Raw genomic sequence first — 22,390 nt, forward strand, 5'->3', positions numbered from 1 at the left:
CCTTTCTGGTAGGCGTTTCTCATCGTTTTATGTTGCTTCAGTGCTATGAAATCGTAAGACCTCTGAAGACCAAACCTTAACACCCCTGTTTAGTCATTGCCCTGCAGATTACGCTTTCTTTGGGAAATAAAAGCCCGCCACTGCTAGATAGTAGGTAACGTTTCACCCACGCCCTCACAGCGCCGCGACGCGGGGCCGCCCCCCACCCCACCTCCTCGCCCACCGGCGGCTCCGCCGGAGCGGGCGGGGCCCTCACCTGCCCGCCCCGCCGCGGCCGAGGGAGGCGGGCGGCCCTCCGCGGCGCCGGGCCGGAGGTGGAGGCGATGGCGGCCGCCGACCCGCCGGGGGCCGGGGACCTCTCGCAGCTGGTGAGCGCGGGCCTGGCTCCGGGGGCGGGTTTGGGGGCTCCCTTGATGCGGGGCTGCGCCTGGGCGGGCCCGGGCCCCGGTCCCGGCCGCCGGCTCCGGCGCCTCGCTGGGCCGCCGCCGCCCGGGGCTCCGACTTTCTGCTTTATCTGGGATTTTTTGGTAGTTTGTTTTGTTTTTTTCTCCCCTCCCGCAGGCGGAAAATCTGCTGCATCAGCTGCAGGAGAATTTTCAAGCTCTAACTGAAAAGATAACGCTGAGAAATATCCTCTCGGGAAGGCGGGTGGGTTACCGGCGGTTCGCGGCTGCGGCGCCCCCCGGTGCGGAGAGGGGCTTCCCTTCACGGAGAGGGAAATCCTAGAAAAGGCTTTACCAAGAGCAGTACCAGCCCCCAGTGAGCCGGCCTCTGTGCGGCAATTCTCGCCTTCAAGTACAATAAGGGACAAATTACGTGTAAAGATTCTGAAGGTACGTTAAAAAAAGCAACCGTCTTCAAAAATGCCACTTAAGTCGGTGTATCACCTAAAAACAAGTGTTATCCTCCTGAGCCTGGGAAGGCGAGCCCTCAAAAACAGAAATTAAGACCTGAAGGGGGTCTGAGCTTTCTCATTAGATGTATTTCCAGTAACTACCTCCGCTTCCTTAAGCTGAATTTATTACATTTTCCTTTTTTTTTTTTCTTCCCTGAAACTCAACCTTTCAGGAAGCAGCTGTTTTAGTATAAGAGTAATGTTTTCGCAGCACTCATACCATGCATGTGTAGGTTGACTGTATGGTATTGCCTGAAATAGTTCCCTGGAAAGAAAACAATCTTATGCAGAAAATACTCCAGTTCACTCATGGGCGTGCAGTGGGGTATTTGAAAATATTTAGAACGTAAATGCTTCTCTGTTGCAAGAGAAAATAGGATTGTCTTGTAACAATACAACTTTGTGCCTGCTTCATCCAGCGTTAAACATGAATAAAAGGCTGAGACATCTGGAAGAAAGCTGCTTGTTATCTCATAGAAGGAAAAAAAAACCCTATTACATTATTTTTATCTTTAACTTTTTACTGGAAGAAATGGGCGAGCGCATTGATGACCTTGAGAAGCATGTTGCTGACCTGATGACAGAGGCTGGGATAGAAAACACCGATGAAGAGCTGAGAGTAAAGACATTTTTACTGTATTTTATGTATTTTCACTTATCTTTGAACTATGGGCAACACCTAGCATGAAAATTTTGTTTATATATTTATCATATCTGCATTTCCTTGGATTTTAAAGTATACTGAGATTATTTAAAAAAAAATATTTTCAATTACCTTGGATTTCGTTTTGCCAAAGAATGCTAACACTTTTTCAAAAGAAAAACTGTAGCTTGATGCATCTGTTCCAGCTGAGTGCCATGTACAAGTGGCAGTGCAAACTAATTCCAAATATGCAAACTGAGGCTGCACATTGGTAATAAAATGTGTGTGGCTTAAAGCACTCCTGCCCACCATTCCTGTCCCTCAGGTATGCTAACCTAGTTGAGGATTCTTGCAGGTATAAATTTATGTACATCTGCTTTTAAACCTGCTTCAGCTTCCCAACGCGGCTCAGAGCACACCTCTTAAATACCTTTGTTCGCCCCGAACAGAGCAATTGTTTGTCTTTGCACCAGTAAGATGGTGGATGGAAAGAGCAAGGATAGCTTTAGTATTATTGTCAAACACCCTGCAATGTGCAATCGTGCTTCAGGATTGCGTGTAACATTTTATAATCGCTCTCTGTTGCAAATGCTGCCACCCACCCACCCCCCCAGCCCCGGTGGATGCCTTTAGTCAGTGATCTTAGTATTTACGAGGCAGCATTGCTTCCGTGTTCTGTGGGCACTGGTGATGTCTTGTTCCTGTTGTTACATGCTTTCCTGATCCAAACGGAGACACGTCAATTAGTTTTGTCATTTAGAGACTGCTTACCCAGTGAAAGACAGGAGTGTCTGTAAATATATTAAAGTAATTTAGGCATCTATTCATTCTGATGCCTTTTTTGTGATAAGTTATATAATAGTTTAAAGAAGTATAGAAAGACAATCCATGAAGCTGTATTTAACTGTACAGAGATCTTCCAATTTTCATGCTGAATCACATTCATGAATAATTAAACCACTAACCTACTTATTCACTGTTTCTTTACAGCACTGAAATGAGGATGTGATCAAGGAAGGGAAGACAGCACCCCACTGAATCTGGGGGTTTGTTTACCCTCAGTGTTGCTAGTCATAGAAAGCGCCAGTGAAAACAAACATGCTTGCGTCATGTCACAATAGAATCTCAATATTTTTTTTTTTTGACAAAAGTAAAAAGCTGGGTTTATTCATCTAAATGGGTCACTGTATTTCCTGTAATTAGGAAAGAACTATTATTTTCCGGGGAGGCAAACCCACTTTTTTGGAGAGAAAACTATATCCTATATAGTGAACTTATCCAGTCACAAACTTTTTCAATGTATGAAAATGTATTTCATTTATTTTAATATTAAAATTTTCATATTTCCTTGTTGCCCTTTTAACTTTTATGTTCTCAGAATAACAAGATCCTTCTATGATGAAACTTTTCCATTTGCATGTGCTATCTTGATGCTCCTTTAAATGTTTTACATTACAAAACGCACCTTATTTGGTGTAACTACAAAGGTGCCTGCAAAACTTCACTGAACATAAACTGTTCTGCACTAAAAGACATGGCAGTATTTGCAGAGATTAGGGCTGTTGCTGTTGTTACTTTTTCGACAAGCCTGCCCAAAGATGTGCAAGCCTGTGCGCATAACATCATCCAGGTATGCATGCTGTGCCAACTTTAGTTCTTTAACAGCCATTCAGATGAAAAAGCCTGAAGACTTTGAGATAGATAGGAATTCTTGTTACCAAACAAGACATGGCAGAGTCAAAGAAAACAGGACATCTGCACTAACATTAAGGTTCTTGTACACCAATACATTGGCACTTTTGGCAGAGAAGATTTCGTTTGAAACTTAACAGGAACCTCCTAACAACAAATGCAGGAATTTACCAGCTAAAAGAGAAGGTATCCTCAGCTAAAGAAGGATAAATATGCTTTTTAAAACTTTGGCAGGTGTTAATACTTACCATCTGTTATAGATTCTTCATTAGAATCAATAAATCATTCTAATCAATGCTTTCATCAGTGTAGATTTGCAAGCAATGTTGAATGGGGGGAGAGGTTGCTACGCCAGAGGACAGGCCGGAGAAATGGGCCAACAGGAACCTCATGTAGTTCAAAGACAAGAGCCAAGCCTCGCCCCTATGCCAGGGCAAGCTTAGCTGCAGCACCGTTGTGAGGGGCTGGCTGGCACGCAGCTCTGCAGGGGAGGAGCAGGGTCTGGCAGACAAAGGGGAAGTGGGTCAGCAGGGTGCCCTGGCAATGAAGGTTGCAGCGACATACTGGTCGGTATCAGCCCAAGTAGAGCCAGCAGGTCATTCCCCTCTATTCAACTCCTGGGAGAACATACCCAGAATACTGCGTCAATTTGGGGGCTCCCTTTCAAGAAATATATTGTTACGAGGCAGTTACACAGAGACACCCCCCCCCAAGATACAGTGGAGTACAAAGCGTATTAGGGTTTGAGAGAATTCTGTTAGTTGAGCCTTAAAAAAGGCAATGGCTTGCTTTCTGGCTACAGCTACCCCATGGTTGAGCACGCAGAAGGGTTAGACTTCTGTTGGAGATGTTTCACACAAGAGTGTTAACAGACAAGCTGGAACACAGGAAATTCCAACTAGACGCAAGGAATGCTTTTTTCAACTATGAGGGTGCTCAAGCAACAGAACAGGCTTCCCAGGAAGGCTGAGGAACCTCCATCCTTAAAGATACTCAACACTGGACAGTCCTGGGCAACCTGATCAAGTAGGACCTACTTTGGGAGGTGGGACCAGACCTCCAGTAGTCCCTTCCAACATAAATGATTCCATAATTAATAACCACTGTAAACCAGATTAATTTTACTTTGACTCCTTCTAAATCCTCTAAAACACACAGATGGTAAAAAAAGCATATTCCACTTTGTCTTGTGACAAACTGAACCACAAGTACAGGTATCTCCTTTCTGCATAGTCTGGCTTGTTTTTTCTTAATCCTGTACATATGCATTTATTAGTTGAAAAAAGAAAAAACAAAACGAAAAAACCCAAACAAAAAACCCCAACATAACATTGGCTCCATTACTGAAGAACAAAAGCTGTCAGAAATGCAAATGGTAAATTTGCATGTGGCAGGTATGTGCCACAGTGGAATTCAATCCAAGTCTCGTGAGTATATATGCATTGCAGTATACCATTAGATAAACTACAGTCAAATGAGAGAAAGCACAGCTCACCCTTTCTTCAACTGTTGACTATGCAGGCAGCTCTAGCACTGCAATTACCCTTTGGCACTACAGAATCTACAAAGTACTTCAAACTGACTACTGTATGCATAATCACCATGAAAAAGAAGTCCATCACCTCAAGCCAATCAAACCAGAGGGGAGGGAAGTCATGGAAGATATTTCCTCTGAGTTTTGCAAAATATTAATCAATGCACCTTAGTGTTTTCATGTTATTTTTGGTGGATACAGAAGACCAAGATACTATGCAAGGAAATCGTGACAGAATTGCTAAGCCTTCATCTTCAACATTATTCATCCAGTTACACTTGTTTTCATTCTCAAATTGAATAAGCTAAAGAAGATTAAGGTAAATAAATGAAACTCATTTTATTCCTTTAAAAAAACCTATACTATAGTTTTCCCACATATTTGTGTAACGAAAGCAAACAAAAGCAGTTGAAATGTTTTTCTGCAAACAGGCTTTTTGTATACAAAAATACATCATACCCAAAGGACAACACAGAGTAAAAGCTTTAAAAACTAAAGATAAAAAAACAAGCCACAATTCATCTACAGTATTACTGCAGTCAGACAGTTCCAGGCTTCATGCCTTTTACTTTTCCAAATGGAATTCAAATATCTTAAATAATTCAAAATACACTCAAAGTTGAAGGATTGTAGGTTTGGTTTTTCTTTTTTTCATTTTATATATATATATATGTACAGACATAGACAAGAATAAATTTAAGTGGACGTAGGGTTAAAAAAAAGGCAGCCCCAAAGAAATGTCAGTATCTGTATTTAGTGGAATAATCTTTTGGTGACACCACCAAACCTCGACCTTTGCGGGCTCCTCTATAAACAGTTTCTATGATGTCAATCATCTCTTGCTTATCTTCCATTGCCCAGTTGATCTTGTTGTTATTACCTGTACCTAAATCAATCATGATGTGTTTGTTCCTTTAAAGGGAGGGGGAGGGGGGAAGAAGACAAGTTAATGTGGTATTATAGTTTAGAAAGAAACTTTGTATCCCCCACAAAAGAAGCTCTTATAACATAAACAAGCTTACAAAATAATCCTCAAAGACAGAGCATCCACTCCTGTCACTCACACTGACATTTTACTGGCTATTTCTAAAGCTAGAATAAAAGCTGTAAAGATGCCCCCAAGTGTGGTACTCACTGCAATTATCCTTCAGCATATTCTCCATTGTTTATACCAGGCTTGTCAGCAGCACATTTTATCTCATCACTGTAGGCGCCTTAGCTCTAAAACACCTTAATACTTAGGGTATATCTTTAAAGCAAGTTTGAGAAGCTTGACTGCCGTAATAACTGCAGTATTCTACAGACTTTCAGATTTAAAGCTAAAAACAATGGACAATAAACCCAGTTTTCACTATCATTAATTTTTACTCTATTTATCAAAACACTGTTACTAGGCTAATTGGAAAACAAGCTATTTTCCTACTTAATCAGTTTACTCTTTTGTACAGCAAAGAAAATATGAGTATGCTGATATGCATTTAGAAGTGATCTACTGAAACACTGTACTTGACACACAAGAAATTTAACTGAATTACATTCTAGAACCATCGTGTACCTGAAGAAAAACATGACGGTACAGGGATCATACAACTCGTACATCTTGTTGAAATCTGGTACTTCAGTGATATCCACAAGATAGATGACAGCAAAGTTTTTTACCTAAACAGAAGAAAACAGGAAATATAGAAAAGTATATAAAGGAAATATAAAGTATGTATTACCAAGCCTTTGATTATTTGTATTACCAACTAAAAGGCATACGCTTTCATTATTGCAACATTTATTTTCCAAAATATTAAGTCATAAAAATCACAGTAAACAGTCTTGCTACTATTTTTAAACAATATGCTCATTTCATATCCAGTATCAACTGGAAAGATACTGTGCTACATTGACATCCAGAGAAACAAATGCCCTTTGTATACAACTGAGACCTCACAGTGACATGTGCAGCCCTGAACAAGTAGAGTGACTGCTTTGTGCAAGCCGAGCTGACACATTTTGCTTCTGTTGTCAGCTGCTTATAGACTTCAGAAAATTAATGATCTGAAGTGCCCTGGAGCCTGCCTCCAAGCACTTTTTCCCTCTCTAAACCATGTAATTTGTTTAACAAGGCTCATTAAATGAAAATAAAAAATAATAATAAAAACTGATAGCTTTTTTTGAGATGCGTAAAGCTAAAACAGGACCTTAAAAATTTAATTGATAATGAAAGAAAGACCTTGATGAGAAGCTATTTTCTGGGCAATGCTGGTAAAATGGGCTTTAATTTTGGAGAGTTACTGAATTAAATGGACAAGAATCCCTCCCATTTAATGTCATAGTTAATGTCTTCATTCCTGAAAGAAAACCACACCACATTCTTGTTTCCTAGATGAAGCATATTTACCCTTAAGTGGAATTAGGGAAAGTTTTCATTTCTAAACTTAGCTCATACATGTACAGTAGAAATTAACACACACACACACACGCATTAAAATACAAGTAGGCATCTAAATTATACAAACCTTTAACTGTAAGGTATAATATCAAATACTCAATGTATTATATTGAACACACAACCTTGTCTCCCCTTTCTTACTTACATACTAATACTATTTTGTTCCTTCCCATTCGACTACGCAAAATGACCAGTCTGAGGTAACACATGGAGTCTAAGACTTATAGCAAACTTACTGTTCATCACAGTACTTCCCACTCGTTAATTTTGCTATCAATGTCTAGAAATGCTACAATGAGTATAACTCCTGCTTGATGTAAAGAGGTTTTACTTTAGTCCACAAGACTGTACCAGAAAATTATATATTGTGTACCCTGTACTTAAATATCCTAGTAGACACTTTAATTGAGAAAGTGTGGAGATGTTTGTTTACAAAGAAACGGAAGCACACAGTAAATAAATTCCAATGGACTTGGGCTTCAAGACAATTTCTAAATTATAAAAAATAATCACACTTCAGAGATGTAAATAAGTATTAGTAGCAAGGAAAGTAAAATCTATTCTGGACTGAAACATCATTTAAGTAGTTTTTACTGTGCTTTTATGGAGCCAGCTACAATCCTAGACTGCCAATAATCTAATGAAAAGATTCCCTTTAAGCCATGTTCCAAAACAAGGAAGATGTAAAGCCTTGAAAACCCAAGTTAGTCATAAACTCAAACTCTAACACCCCCTGAAGTGATCATTCGTGCCCATTTCGATTTTATATGAAAGACTCCTAAGAAACTTAGTGGGATGTTCAGAGTCAACAATTTAACTGAGAAGTGACTGAAGTTACCCCTTGGTTAGCCTTAGAGGCAAAAGACAGTAGTTGGTTGGGGGTGGGGGTGTTTGTTTTTTTAAAACCTGGACAGCCATTTTCACTTCCTCCTAGCATTTCTTCTTCCATCTTGCTGACATTTTTAGAAGCAGCAGCACAGCTTCGTGGTGTGGGGAAATTTCCAGCACACATTCAGCAATTTCTACACACTAAACATAATCTTTGAACAAGTATTTGATTTGGAGATTAGAAGACTATTTTAAGTTAAATCAAGCATTAATTCAACATTCTTAGGACCTGCTTTGCTCACTGAAAGATTAGTCCAAGGAGATTATATGTTGCACCAGAAGATTACTACAAAAGCACTGCTAAACAAAAATTTTACTTCCAAGAACTGAGTACTCCACATAGCACTGGAACATCACAACTTTTAAAGTTAGTTTTACATTATATTGTTTATATATTATATAGTATTATAGTATAGTATTACATAGTTTACATTTTTTAGTTGAGCTGTTGAAGAACCAGAAATGCTTATCACTAGCAATGAACATCAATAGCCCAAGATTTTAGAAAAAGACAACCAGAGTTAACAAATGCATTAGTTTATCTTTAGAAATGAAGATACTATTCAAGTCTTAAATAAGACATTACATATATCGTACTCAAAAGGACTGGATCATTCAAATCACCTTTGCACAGCATATGTGTAAGTTAGCACAGCAATCCAAGTATCTCAGACATTAACTGAATCTTCCTTCTCTCCTATGCGGGAATAAAAGCAACAGCTACCTACTTTTATAGAAATGAAACTGATGACAGTCACCTGATCAAAAGCTTGTATTAAGTCTAAAGCAGACCTCAAAGCTAGATATGGACTCTCAAATTTTAGTTCAGAACTTCAAAAGTGGCTCTATTCTTTCACCCTTGCCTTCTTAATTTGAAATCCGACAATATTACCGCTCCAAAACCACTTAGCTTGCAAGTACATTGAACAGAAAGGATGGGTTTTGTTGAGTTTGGACACTGGCTGCCAAGGTTGCCCTTGACATGGGCCTTGCCATGCAACACTGCAATATATGTGGCAGCAGGAGGCTGGGATTCAGACCTATGAATGAACTAGATAAAAACATGGGTAAGAGACTAAATATGGAAAGGGTGATGGAGAAACACTGCAGTGGCCACAATATCTACCATTTAGAAGCCATGCCAGACCGGGCAGGCTTATCACCACGAGGCATTTTATTTCAACACAAGACAAGCCCTGCAGAACTACTCAAACGTCTCTCTCTACACAGTGTTGACCAGTTTTACAGCCTGAAGAAGCACTTACTGTCTCAAACACAATATTGGAGCCAAGATGTAGCAGTACAGAGCCAGCTTCACAGCAGTACAGAGCAGCATCTGAGCCAGCTTCACACACTGACAGCTCTAATTCACAAGCCTTTAGCCTAGACTTCATTTTAAGCAAAAGATACTGAAGTATTTCTGGATTTGGGCTGGTGTTCAGGCAGGAGTTGATCTATACTTGAGCTAGTAAGTCTGTGGAGATAAGCCAAAGCTTAACCTATCCCTGTCCGTCAGGACATGAATCCATCCCCCAGCCAGAGTTGTCAGTTCAAAAACTACATTCCTATTTGGAACAAGATTCACTATCATTTCAAGACAGTGGTTGCTAAGAACTTTTCTTACTGACTTTTGAGTTCTAACTGGGGATACAGTATGGAGACCTCAGAACAAGAATTAAATACAACTCTGAGCAAGCAAACCACACTAAAAAGTAGCCACAGTTTTCATAATTGACACTACATTGAGGTTGTTAAAGTAAATCAACATTTTACTGTCCAGGCGATAGTAAAAAAACCTTGTGGTATTTTAGAAGCTGAACACATAATAACACAAGTTTATTCGGAAAGTACTTAACCTCATAACATACACTAAAATATAGTAAATTTGTTGGCAGTTAAATCAGCTGCTTTCTAAAAAACAAACACAACCACCCTCTAGTGATAGATCTCCTTTCAGACTGCTACACATTTGTCCAACACCTGAAGATAAAAACATTTCCAGCAGAAAAGCAAGATAGATATTAACTTTTCAATGTATTTATTTCTGACACTAACTTCCTTTATCCATCTTTCAATTCAAAATTTTCTCTGTTTTACCAGGCCATTCTAGACTTATTTTCATGGGTTGGGCTTCAAATTTGGTTGAGGGTTGGGCTGGGTTTCTTTTTTTCCCAATTACTGTAGCTTCACAGATTAGTCTATGTTACTCAGTGCGCACGTACAAAAACCAACAGTATATTATCGCCGAGCCACAGTTACAGGCTAGTTTAGTACTTCACAAACTGTATCTGCTTGGGTAGACTAGTATTAAATCTTTAAGCAGAATGGCTCAAGACTATAAAGCAGAGAAATCTATAGGACCCTTAACATCAGATGCATATTCGATATCCTCTCTTGATCCAGACCACACACTTAACTGCTAAATAGGAAACACGGGTGTAGGAAAAATCAAGCCAGATGAAAGAAATCTCATTTGTCCTCCAAAACTCTCCCTCCTGACCTTCGTCATTAACAATGTAATTAAAAAAAAAAAAAAGTAATGAATTCCTACAACATGAGATTGCCAAAGCAGTATGATCAATAAGAACGGCAATAAGCATGAAGGTTCTTTATATTTGTTAGGGGTATTACTTTTTTGTTTGTTTAGATTTCAGCTCCCTTTAAGCAGCAAATCTCAACAGCCATATGTTACCTTATGGCCCAAAGTACATACAGCAAATACATAAAGAAATTGGAGACAAGATCTAAGATTCCACCTTCTCATCTTCCTAACCAGTTTCTAGACAATATTTTTTATGTTTAGATGTCTTTATGGACAAGGAAATCACAGGGGGAAGAAAAAGTACAGAAAGTGAGACTAGATTTTGCAACAAATCTTTCAAGTTGAAGGGAGCGAGCAGACTTGCCATTACTGAACTGAAAAAGGCTGCAAACACAGTAAGTACAAACTTCAAAGCCTATTCAGTTGATATTTGATTTTTTTTCTTGCTGATTATGCTGTAAGTTTAAGTGGTAAATTTATAGGCGAAAAAAGACAGATATTATACTGCTGAGAGCAATACATACAGCTAACAATTCTGAAACCTATAGACATAAGTAAATGGATTAGCTTTGCTCAACTTTGATTACAGACACCAGTAACTATAATGTCAGTAGGGGTTTTTTTATAGCTCCCTCTTTTTCCCCTCTCACTTTCCATGTAACCTTAACAGAAAGGCAGAGGCACAACTAATGCTGGAGCAAAAGAAACAGCTATTCATACTCCTGATTATGGTTAAACAAATGCAAAACATTTGAACAATCCTCTCTAAACCCATATGGACCGATATACTCTGTTGGTTAAAGGGACCTCGTTTCACAAGAGGTTATCTGATTTACAGTATTCAATCCTAGATAAATCATGGTTTTAAAAGATTTCTTTAAAAAGGGGTACTAAAGTCATTTAGCAGCCAAAGTCCTGTATTTAAGGGGATAGGTTTTTTAAGTGTGAGCCTCCTTTAAAAAAGAGAAGTGTATTTCTAAAAAAGGCATTCCAGAGGAATTTGATGAAATTCCATTCTTAGATGTTTGGTTGAAACCCTGACAAAGCAGAAATCTAACATCTTATAATCATAATTTGTTTTGGAACTCAGTGAAACCTTGCTTCTTTTTCATGTAACGCTGGGGCGGGGAAGGGGTCAACTGTAAGTGGAGGACATTTCAACGGAAGTCTGCTTTCTATTTTCATATAGTGTCCTAGTTTCTTTTTGCCCCAAATCGAAAAAATCCTGTTTTCCTGTTATAAAGTACAGATAAATATTACCACTAACCGAAAATATGCTGCAGGCTAAAATAATATTGCACCACAGTACCAAATGTAAAATATGGCTACATTTTTTTTTTTCAAATGTAGTATGCAATTACAGCATGTCAGCATTCTGTATTATTCTCTAGTATAAACACCTATACAATTGGAACTTTTACTCACTCTTTAAAACAGCAGAGATCCAAACATGGCTTGTAAGCAAGAGGATGAGGAAGGATCTCCCCCTTTAATCTGCCATTTCTGCAGAGGGAGATTTTTAAATAAGAAGTTACATTGTTCTTTCTTTCCCCAGCCACCCCTAACTGCCAACATGCCTGCTAAATTGCCAAGCATCCTACCAGAAGTGGATACTAACAGCATCTGGGCATAAGACACTCCCACCATGTTAAACAAAATGACTAAATCAAACCATAACACAATTCCTTACTGCAGTCTATTATGCCTTAACATTTAGATATAGGTATACATCTTTCACTGTAGGGATTTTAGACACAGAAGTCCATTTATTTAAAGACAACGTTAAAAGAGAGGAGTACACCAAGAACTCTGTGCCAAGGTATGTAGTATGCATGCATGCAATTCTACATTAAGATAACTGACTCCTTTTCCTACCCAAGTTACCATTTCTGGTTCAGATTTTTTTGCTTAATTTTCTATGTGGTTCGCTTAAAGAAGAGATGTCAATTTTCTACATCTATCACTATGCAAAACCTTTACCAAATACATGAAAGGATAAATTATAGCTGACTGCAAATGTTAACAGTCTAATTTTTGTTCAATATCTATCTTTCTTAAGTGAGTGACCAGCTGTCAGCAGGCATCCAGTTTCCACCTGAAAACAGCTTCAGGGTTTGGCTCCTAAAATTTAATTCAGGCCACGCAACTCAATTGAATGCCATCTGTTTCCACAAAGAATACTGCTAACATATTAATGAACACTGTCCCGTACATTTTAGGATCTTACCATTTTTAAGCGTCAAAATGAAAGTAACTTTTCAAGCTATTAAAATGAAAATCTGAAGTTACTATACATTCTGACTGTAAAGTGACAGTGGGACATTACCAAGAGGCACAGCAGACATACTACCAAGCACTTGTTTCTGCCTGAAAGCTGACATTCATTCAAGGATGGATTATTAACAGGCAGCGATTTTGATTTCACTCCTTTCACCCCATTACACACTACAAATACCGGGACAGTCGACGGCTTTAGGAGACACTCACGAAAGCAAGCCAAACAGCTTTCTCGCTGCCTCCTAAAGCAGGAATACCTCTCCAGAAACCGAGTTATAACCTGCCTCAGGTCAAGCTCTGTGTAAATCATTTTGAGACACTGAGCGCAGAAAGCGACCGCCTGACGCTACAGCTCCAGTTTACCTTCTCAGCAATGCTGTATAAGACTTCATCCATTTTCATGCAGGTCGGGTCCCAGTCGTGCCCGAAGCGGATGACCACAACTCGGTCCTCCTCCGAGAGGATGGCCTGGTCCACCTGCCAGCCGTTGTGCAAGTGCGGCAGCATGTACGACATCCTGAGCGGCGGGCGGCGGCCCTGCGGGACGACACCAGCCACCCGGCAGCTGACAGCCCCGCCGGCCTTCGCACGGCCCCGCCAGCCCCCCGCGGCAGCAACACCGCCCTCCCTCCCTCCCTCCCTCCCTCCCTCCCGGGGGCCCAGGACAGCGTCTGGCGGCCGCGTCACGATGCCGACACCTCGCCGGGTCCCTGCGGGGCGCCGGCGGCCGCCGGGCAGCCTGCCCGAGCCCCGCCCTCCCGAGTCCAGCCGGCTCCCGCCCGTCCCGCCATACCCTGTGGGCGTCCTTCTCTCGGTGAAACGGGGCAGCGGAGCCGCAGCGTGAGAGGAAACGGAAGTGAGGCAACACGTTCACACGGCCGCAGGGAAACGCGCGCTTCCGCCCCGCGGAGGGGGCGGGGTTTCCCTCAGTGGGCGGGGCGCGCCAAAGGGCGTTGCTTGGGCCATACCAAGTGTGCAGGCTGGAGGGGCGGAAGAACGGCTTGGACCGTACCAAGCGAGGGGAGGGGGGGCTAAGCCGGTGTGTCCCAGCCCATCGCTGTAGGAGCGACGTGGCGGGGTCCGCGAGAGGCCGTGCCCCAGGGCAGGCCCAGGCTGCCGTGCCCAGGCGTTGTCCCTTCGGGGGTCTCTTCGGGGGTCTCTGTGCCCCTAACCCACCTACCGCGGGACCAGCCCCGAGAGAGCAGGCCCGGGCTGGGACCTGGCTCCTGGGCAGTGGCCAAGAGGGTGACAAAAGGGCAGTGAAGCTGGGGAAGGGTCTGGAGAGCAGGTGTATGAGGAGCGGCTGAGGGAGCTGGGGTTGTTCAGCCTGGGGAAGAGGAGGCTGAGGGGAGGAAACCTTATCACTCTCTACAACTACCTGAAAGGAGGTTGTGGTGAGGTGGGTGCTGGTCTCTTCTCCCAGCTAGTGATAGGAAAAGAGGAAATGGCCTCAAGCTGTGTCAGGGGAGGTTTAGATTGGATATTAGGAAAAAATTTCTTTACAGAAAGAGTGGTCAGGCATTGGAAGAGGCTGCCCAGAGAGGTGATGGAGTCACCATGCCTGCAGGTGTTCAAAAAATGTGTAGACGTGGCACTTCAGGGCATGGTTTAGGAGGCATGGGGGTGTTGCGTTGATGGTTGGTCTTGATGATTCTAGAGGTCGTTTCCAGTCTTAATAATTCTATGATTCCACAAAATGGCAGGTGGCCTGTGGGGATGTCCCTGCTGCCCGAGGAGCCAGGTGCACCCAAATGGTGGGTGGGTTGTGCCGCCTGTCTGCTGCAGGGGCCACGGGCACCTCCGCTCGCAAGTGGGACGTGGAGCCGTGCCACGGCAGTCAGCGCAGCTGGCCTGAGCGGTGCCCCTGGGTGGCACTGGGAGGGTAAAACGGGTCACCACAGCTCAAATCTCCAAACCTCTGCTAGTGACTGCTCTACAGATGTTAAAAAACCTCCCTGTGTCTCCACTGGTTTTGATCAAGGAGATACTGCAACAGGGAGTACAGCTGCATGCACCTCCTGGCTATGGAAGGTTTTGTTAATATGTTAACCCACAGCAATAAACACATTCATGCTTGAGCTAGTGCTAGTTGCGGCTGCAGTGCTGTGTGAAAATACAGGTATGTTTGAACTGGCTTAGTCACACCCACATCCCCATCTTCTGTGTTTCTTTCTGATACACCCCACAGCCAGAACTGCCCCTGGGAGCTGCGCTGCCCAGCCCCTGGCAGAAGATGCTCATTGGCACCGTGACCTCCCACAGCCAAAATGTGGGTACTTGAACACATCGGGTAAACGTAGTTGAAAAAACCTTGCTAACATTGTATTAGGCCAAGATGCTCTTTGTATCTGTTAAAGGACACTAAACTACCTTTAATTAGAAGAACAGACATTCAGTATCCTTGGAAAAGGGCTGAGACTCTGACAAAAGGGAAAACTCCTGCCTCAGACGAAGTCAGTACCCTCTAACCAAGAACATCCTGGAGCGATTAGACCTTAACGAGAACAACTGATCAGGATGTTTTGCATATGATGCCAGCTTGGTAAGAACTAAGTGTCCTTTGGGTGAACTGTCCTCATTATCATACTAAAAATCATGCCCATAGGCTGGAAAGCCCCCTACTTAAATAAGCCCCGTACTCTCAGAGTATACGTGGTAAATTTAAAGGGAGCTGTACATTTAAGGTGAAGTAAGAAAGAAACTTAACCAATGACTAACTAGGGGGCGTGAATATGACGTATTACTGACACATTTAACTGTATAAATACCTGCTGTGATTTTGACACGGGGCGCTTGATTTGTGGGAAACCCCCGAGCACCCTGGCTTGGGCAGCCCTGAAATAAACCAGCCAGGTCTCGCCTGAGCGCGCAGGAGTGTTGGCTCATTGCGCACCGGGTGGCGTACCCGTGTTTCAGGCAACACCGTGTCTCTGTTGAAGCCACCAGCAGCGAAGCCAGGGTGTTTTTCAGCACTAGATTTCAGAACGGGGAACCAGGGCAGGAGTGGCTTGGGGAGCTGGGGCTGCCAGCTCTCGGCTCTGCCAGCTGCCATCAGAGCCGCCTGCTGACGGAAGAGGCGTCGTCAGAACACAGCCGGCCCTGGTTAATTCTGTGGTTCTTACTCAGGTAATTTGTTTTCTGCTATGGAGGAGTTAGTGGGATGAATTTGGTGTGGATAACGCATGCTATTAACTTTAATTTAAAACAGAGCTTGGAAAAATTTTGTAGGTTTGCTTTGGTTATGGCTAAGTCCAGAGTGATACAGCAGTGCCAGTCAACAAATCTGCAAGTTAGTAGTGAGTCAAGCTCCACAAAAGTTTATTAACTTCAGTGTTTCTGTTTTTCTAATCAGGCCTTATTTCTTAATACCTAAGCATGTCGTTTTTTATTTGCCCACATGTCTCAATCTGATTCATAGTTTCAAAGTTTTCTCTGCAATGCCAGGACTGGAAGTTATTATCAGCACACATACATTATTATCAGTGTTCTATTTCATTATAGATGCATGCATACGTGGAATCATCTTATGTAAATAGAAAATGTGAGGAGAGACAGCTTTAAAATAAAAAGAGTTAGCAATAACTGCAGATCATACTAGTCCAAAACCAAAATTGTCATATCCTTAACAGGTGTTACACTTAGCAGACTGGACAAGACATCTGATATCTGAATAATTATGTTCAGGAGCAAAGCATTCGGTCTCTTAAAACCTATTCCCTTGATGTCTGGCCAGCCAAATTTGGCTTATAAATGTATACATCCAGCTATCGCTTCTCATGGACATCACTGTCGCAGGAGAAGTGTGGATCACAGACAGAGGTACAAGACATGCCCAGGTAGTGCTGGAGGACAAACAATAAGTGCTCCTCAGACCAAGGTTGGTATCTGGAGAGCCCCCTTCCCTCTGCAAGGTTCCTTTAAGTGTTTTTAGTTTACTGTTGTCAATACATTTTTTTTAAGGTTGTACCTGGTACTAGCAGAACCCCAGTTCTTGAACCAAAGCTGCAGCCTATGAACGGTTCACATGCGTATCAAACATGGCTGAGATGATTGTAGTGGGCTCAGCATGTCCACACTAATGAAAAGATTAATTACAGGCGACTAGCCTGTTTCTAGAGCATCAGCTGGTTTGTTTAAAGCTAAACCAGCTCTCACTGGACTGCACTGTGGCTTCCTTATGGGCCACCTTTCTGCCTGTGAAGTTTAAGAAGTGCTTCTAAAATGCACTGACTCTGAATCTGACTTCCGTGCTTAGATCAGCACTTAGTGAAAATACTGGGAAGTAGCCTAATGTACCAAACAAGTAACAAGTGACTGTGGATTCATTCCGTATCATTAAAAACGGTATTGAGTTCTATCAGTTTCCTGTTTTACAGATGTGAATTTAAATGATCACTACAGCATCACTCCTTTAAAGGTGTTCTCCTAAACAAAGGAGTACTTCTTCTGTTCCCCTGTTGCAGGCCATGGCAGAGGAAGAATTGCCTGGTGTTTTGATTTGGGATATAGGAGGAACTCAAGGTGTGCTAGAAAACCTTGCAGCACTTTTGAAGAAACACTTCCACCTTATCACCATGAAGGAATTTCTTGAAAACAAAAAAGAAATGAGCAAAAAAATCCAATCTGTTTTCGTGTTTGAGTGCAGGCCAACTATTGACCGGGAGCTTCTAGAAAGCCTGCCTAATTTAAAGGTGATTGGAAACTCTGGAGTTGGAGTCGATCACTTAGACTTGAAAATTATTTCTAACTTTGGCGTAAAAGTGACCAACACCCCACATGCTGTGGCAGACCCAACAGCAGACATAGGAATGGCCTTGATGCTGGCCTCTGCCAGAAGACTAGTGGAAGGTAATGTTTTAAATTTGCCTGGATCTTAGCTGCTTCTTTGGCATATCTCACTTTTACTATGATACAGATGATCTGTCAAAATCAATATTTGGGATGCTTTTACAGGGAAAAAAAATTCTGAGGACTCAATTTTCAGAGGCCTCTGCTTTTCCTGTATCCCGCTTCTTTTTAAGGCAGTGGTGACAAGTGTAAGGCTTTTGTCTAAATTGTGTACTTTAAAGTCACTTGTGATATCCTGTTTGGAATAATGTCTGGGGCTTAATTCTCCTCTGGCTATTCACTGAGTGGTTGTTTATAGCTGTAAAAAGTGAATACAAAATGCATCTGAATCAAATGTCACCACTTCTCCATTTCCCTGTGGAACAAGTGTTAGGAGCTACAGGAAGCTACAAAGTGTTAATGGCCATGTCCTCATCTCTAGAGCAGTAATTAATATAACTCTTCATTTTTTTCCTGCTTCTGCAAAAAGTTTGTCTAAATTAATAGGCTGTATTTCCAGAGGAGCATCAGCATAACTATTGAAATAGTTAATAATCCTTTTGACAAAGTTATTCCAAACCGTACCAGCATCATCAGTATGTGTCCTTAAAGGCAGGTCCTTTCCCCACATGCCCTTACTATGCAATGCCTTTCAGGGGAAGAAAGGTGTCAGCAGAGACTATCACAAGAAGTTGCCTCTGTCTTCAGGGACTCATAGGGTTTCTGTCACCTCTGCTCCACCCCTGAGCATGAAATAACTCCTCTTCCCCTGTGATGTTTTCTCACTGTTGCCTCTTGCTGGACCTGAAGTTCTTTCTATAAAATCTCATAGAGATCCCTGGCTGAGCTGGAATATGCAGCCTTCACCCCCACTCAAGCAGTGGGGCTGCTTTGGGTTGTGATCCAGGAAAGAAATGGTGAGATCTACCCCAGCTAAAAAAAAGTGAAGTCGATGCTTGCGGGGGGGGGGCAGGGTTGGAGGGGGGTAAGTGTTAAAGAAGCTATTTTTGAACTTGCAAGAAAATGCTCCAGCCGCGGAAGAGTTAATTCCCTGAGGAGCCATTCCTCCAGTACAGTACCCACTCGGGACCCCCCACCCATGTGGGGGGGGGCTCCAGCCCTGGCTGTTGCAGGGAATGGCACCATCCAGGCCCTTCTATAAACTGGTCAAAACTAGCAAGGATGTTTTGTAAGGGTGCACCTTTCACTGCTGTGCTGGTGAGAAACTTTTTCTTTCCCCCAAACCTACATTTATGGTCAGTTTGTACCCATTTAGGATGTATTTACATTCAGGCTGCCAGATTGCAGTTTCTCCAGACACGAAGTGTTTTGCTGTTGACTGGCTGGGAGTGGAAGTAACCGGAGCGACGCTTGGGATCATCGGGATGGGCAGCATTGGGTACAAAGTGGCTCAGAGAGCCAGAGCCTTCGACATGAGGATCCTGTACCATAACAGGAACCGGAGGTAAAAGCGTCCGCTTTCTGCATTAATTGATCAAGGGGCAGTGATGGAAACCACAGCTCTGCTGTGTCCCCAATCTTCCTAGTGTCTATAAAGTCCTTTTTATTAATGGTGCTACAGCTCAAGCTGAGTGCTTCTGAAGAGGGAACTCGAACAAAGACATCCCTGGGCAATTATACCCTTACAATCTAAATTCCCCACCCCTCATGCGACACTCTGGACCAGCAGTAATATTAGGGTCTGGGATCTTCCCCTTCTTCATTGGGTCCTTTCATTGTCTCTAGGCAGGCTGTTTCTTGTCTCATCTCTAAGGTTGCAGCTTCCGTTAATTAATGTAGCTTCCTTTTCTTCTGGCTTGAAGTGGCTCTAGGGCCTTCTTTTACTTGACTGGTAAAAGTTCAACATACCTGGGTGAGAGTTCGCAGCGTACAGCCTAAGGCTTCAGCAAATTTGGCTGCTAATGCTAAGCAAGTTATGCAAAACAAGTTCTGTATAAGTAGTATACCAAATCGCACACTAGGCACTTGTGACATTTATGAGTGGCATGAGGAGCACCAGTGTGCCGCTGTTTCCTCGCTTTGGGTCCCGACTGCACCCCTCAGGAAGCAGCTCCCCCTCACCTCCTGTGCTTGCTGTGCCCTAGTTAGCTACTGGCAGTTTGGAACAAGGGCCATGTAACATTTCTGAGGTGTTGTCCAAGCAAACCAGGCCTTGTGCCCTCGTTGTGTCCCCTGTCCTGCCAGATTCTTCTTGAGGCTTCTGGCAGCATCCCTGGCCCACCCAGCCAGTCACCCCTTTCCTCAGCCCAACCAGTTCACTCATCACACTGGCACTGATGACAAAAGGCCTAATTTCTCTTAGTTTTATAGTTCCCTTTCTTTCATACTTTGCTTTCCTTTCATTTTTTTTCCACCCAAGTCCTAGCTCACATGTCAGGCAAGGAGAAGCGCTACAGGGATTGGCATAGATGCAGGAGGGAAGAGTGGGGTCTGACTGCATCCCCAACCTCCTATACCTAATATCACCTAAATGCTTTGCTTTCACAGTACATCACTCCTCTAGCCTCTTGCTCCCTCTAGCCCACATCCTTCCCTCCTCCCTTCCACCATCTGTACCTATCAATGTCTTTTTCCTTTACTTTGACCTCAAACCTCTCAATCTCTATGCTGTTCCAGATCCCTCCTAGGGTTGGCTGATTGCTAAAGCCAGTTAGAAATAGTTGTGTCAATTTGGATGTGTGTGCGTTTTTCCTTCAGACGAAAGGAGGAGGAAGAGGCAGTTGGTGCCCACTACTGTGAGAAGATGGAAGACTTGCTGCAGCAATCTGACTTTGTTATGTTGGTTGTGAACCTGACTCCTGAGACTCACAAACTGATTGGGAAAAAGGAGCTGGGGCTGATGAAACCCACAGCTACTCTTATAAACATCAGCCGAGGTAGGATGGTCTAAAAGCACTGTTTGTGGCTCCACAGTTAAGGTTGTGTTCTGTCTGGTTATGTTGATATTCCCCCCCCCCCAACCTCAGTCTGTGATACCCCTGTATTGTTTGAGTCATGAAGTAGCAGGCAGTCTACAAATGAATCACTTGCAGTGATGCTGTGTGTTCAAAGGTCCTATGGAATTTAGGGATGCTCAGCAGATGTTCTGTTCTCTTGAGCCTTGTCCTAAAGACAGCTTATTTTTAGTGGAAATAACAGAAAGGTTTATCATCACTGATGATGAATGGGGTACAAAGGAAAACATAAGTTTCATTTGGAACAGCTACATAGAGAAGAAACCTCACATGGGATTACAGATCTGTTGGCACTGAACAAGCATATAAGGGAGAGGTTATAGTTTCAGTGAACAAAGTGGAGATAAAAGAGTGGAAAGGTTGAAGAGATGAAATGATCTGTCTATAATAATACAGGAAGTCAGGGCCAAAATGAGGAAAAGACTGAAACTGGTCACATCCCAGGAAAAGCCTTATGCAGTGGACCATAATCCTCCTCTAATTAAAGATTAATAAATAAAATATCAGTTTTGTTTGGTTAATGGTTATTAGAAAGACATTCTACTTTCTAACAAGATGAAGATCCTGTAATTTTTCTCTCTAGACCCTTGAGACCTTTCCCCGCTCGGAGGCAAAAACATGTTCATTAACTTGTCATGATAGTAAGATCTCATTTCAATGCAGGTGCAGTTATTGATCAAGATGCATTGGTTGATGCTCTCCAGAATAAGGTTATTAGGGCTGCCGCTCTGGATGTGACTCACCCTGAGCCTCTGCCAAGGTAGAGAAACCCCTTTTCCATTCTATTAATCTGAAACATTTTAAACTGTGTGCAGAAGTGTGCTCATAATCTTGATCTTCATGAGGAGTCTCTCCCACTGTTTAAGGGCAACACCTCAGCCTGTCTCACACAGTCATAAATAAATTACAGACTATTCACCTCGCCTACATCTGTCACTTCTTTGCCAGCCTAACTGACAGGCAAGGCAACCAGACCAATAGAAAGGAAGAAGAAATGGGTAAGCAGGCTTCCCACAGCTTTCTGCTGGTTCTGTGCTTGTGGCCTTTTTATCTCAACATGGCATTGCTGTTTCCTGAGGGATAGCTGCAGAGTAAATTCCCTGTGTAATACATTCTGTTCTTTCTGTTTCTTACAGAGATCATCCTTTATTAAAATTAAATAACATCATCATAACCCCTCACATTGGAACCGCAACAGTCCAAGCTATCCGTATGATGGCAGAAGAAGCAATGGCAAATATGTTGGCTGTTCTCAATGGCCAACCCATTCCAAGTGAAGTGTTTCCCAAATGATGTGTGTCAGACTAAATCTCATATGTATGGGAAGGCACTGTTTCTTACAGTACCACTTTAAAAAACAAAGCAACCTGTCCCTGCACTGCTCATGTTGTCATGATACTGCAAAGCTGTCATCTCGCTAGACTTCATCTGTCCTGTTATTTACAATTCTTAAAAATAAAATGGAACTAATAAACGGAATTTGTTTAAAGATTTTAAATTGAGCAGTTACGCCCTTTGGTATCTTCAGACCATTATTTCAATGAATACCTGCGTTCTGTTCCCAGTACTTGCTGCTACATAGTCATAAGCCAGTACACCACCAAGCAGTTCATGTAACACTCTCAAATACATTGAAGGTGAACTGAGCATTAATTCCCTGCAGAAATTTGACTGTAT

At 42.5% G+C, this 22,390-nt stretch overlaps 3 protein-coding genes across 5 annotated transcripts; 2 read left to right on the top strand and 1 right to left on the bottom strand.

Annotated features, from left to right (window-relative positions):
• The first annotated feature begins 228 nt into the window (after positions 1-228).
• Positions 229-2,885, top strand: HSBP1L1 (heat shock factor binding protein 1 like 1). The gene is made up of 4 exons (XM_064443747.1): positions 229-368; positions 562-628; positions 1,420-1,514; positions 2,529-2,885. Exons 1-4 carry the CDS (start codon positions 324-326, stop codon positions 2,532-2,534), a joined length of 213 nt encoding a protein of 70 aa, XP_064299817.1. The 5' UTR covers positions 229-323; the 3' UTR covers positions 2,535-2,885.
• A 2,198-nt stretch (positions 2,886-5,083) lies between these two features.
• TXNL4A (thioredoxin like 4A) lies at positions 5,084-13,823 on the bottom strand. 2 transcript variants are annotated; one of them, XM_064443745.1, is made up of 4 exons: positions 13,705-13,823; positions 13,275-13,448; positions 6,320-6,423; positions 5,084-5,676 (listed from the first exon to the last, which is right to left on the bottom strand). In XM_064443745.1, the coding sequence occupies exons 2-4, from the start codon at positions 13,425-13,427 to the stop codon at positions 5,505-5,507; spliced, it is 429 nt and encodes a 142-aa protein (XP_064299815.1). In that variant the 5' UTR covers positions 13,428-13,448; positions 13,705-13,823; the 3' UTR covers positions 5,084-5,504. The 2 variants fall into 2 exon arrangements, with proteins under 2 accessions (XP_064299815.1, XP_064299816.1); XM_064443746.1 differs by lacking the exons at positions 13,275-13,448; positions 13,705-13,823 and adding an exon at positions 12,060-12,137.
• A 1,812-nt stretch (positions 13,824-15,635) lies between these two features.
• Positions 15,636-22,192, top strand: LOC104046018 (probable 2-ketogluconate reductase). Of its 2 annotated transcripts, XM_064443748.1 has the most exons (7): positions 15,636-16,037; positions 16,541-16,788; positions 17,375-17,759; positions 19,032-19,203; positions 20,457-20,635; positions 21,377-21,473; positions 21,850-22,192. In XM_064443748.1, exons 2-7 carry the CDS (start codon positions 16,588-16,590, stop codon positions 22,004-22,006), a joined length of 1,191 nt encoding a protein of 396 aa, XP_064299818.1. In that variant the 5' UTR covers positions 15,636-16,037; positions 16,541-16,587; the 3' UTR covers positions 22,007-22,192. The 2 variants fall into 2 exon arrangements, with proteins under 2 accessions (XP_064299818.1, XP_064299819.1); XM_064443749.1 differs by lacking the exon at positions 16,541-16,788 and having other exon boundaries at positions 15,639-16,037; positions 21,850-22,190.
• The last annotated feature ends 198 nt before the right edge of the window (positions 22,193-22,390 follow it).

Source organism: Phalacrocorax carbo, chromosome 2 (assembly GCF_963921805.1).
Source record: "Phalacrocorax carbo chromosome 2, bPhaCar2.1, whole genome shotgun sequence".
NCBI lineage: Eukaryota > Metazoa > Chordata > Aves > Suliformes > Phalacrocoracidae > Phalacrocorax > Phalacrocorax carbo.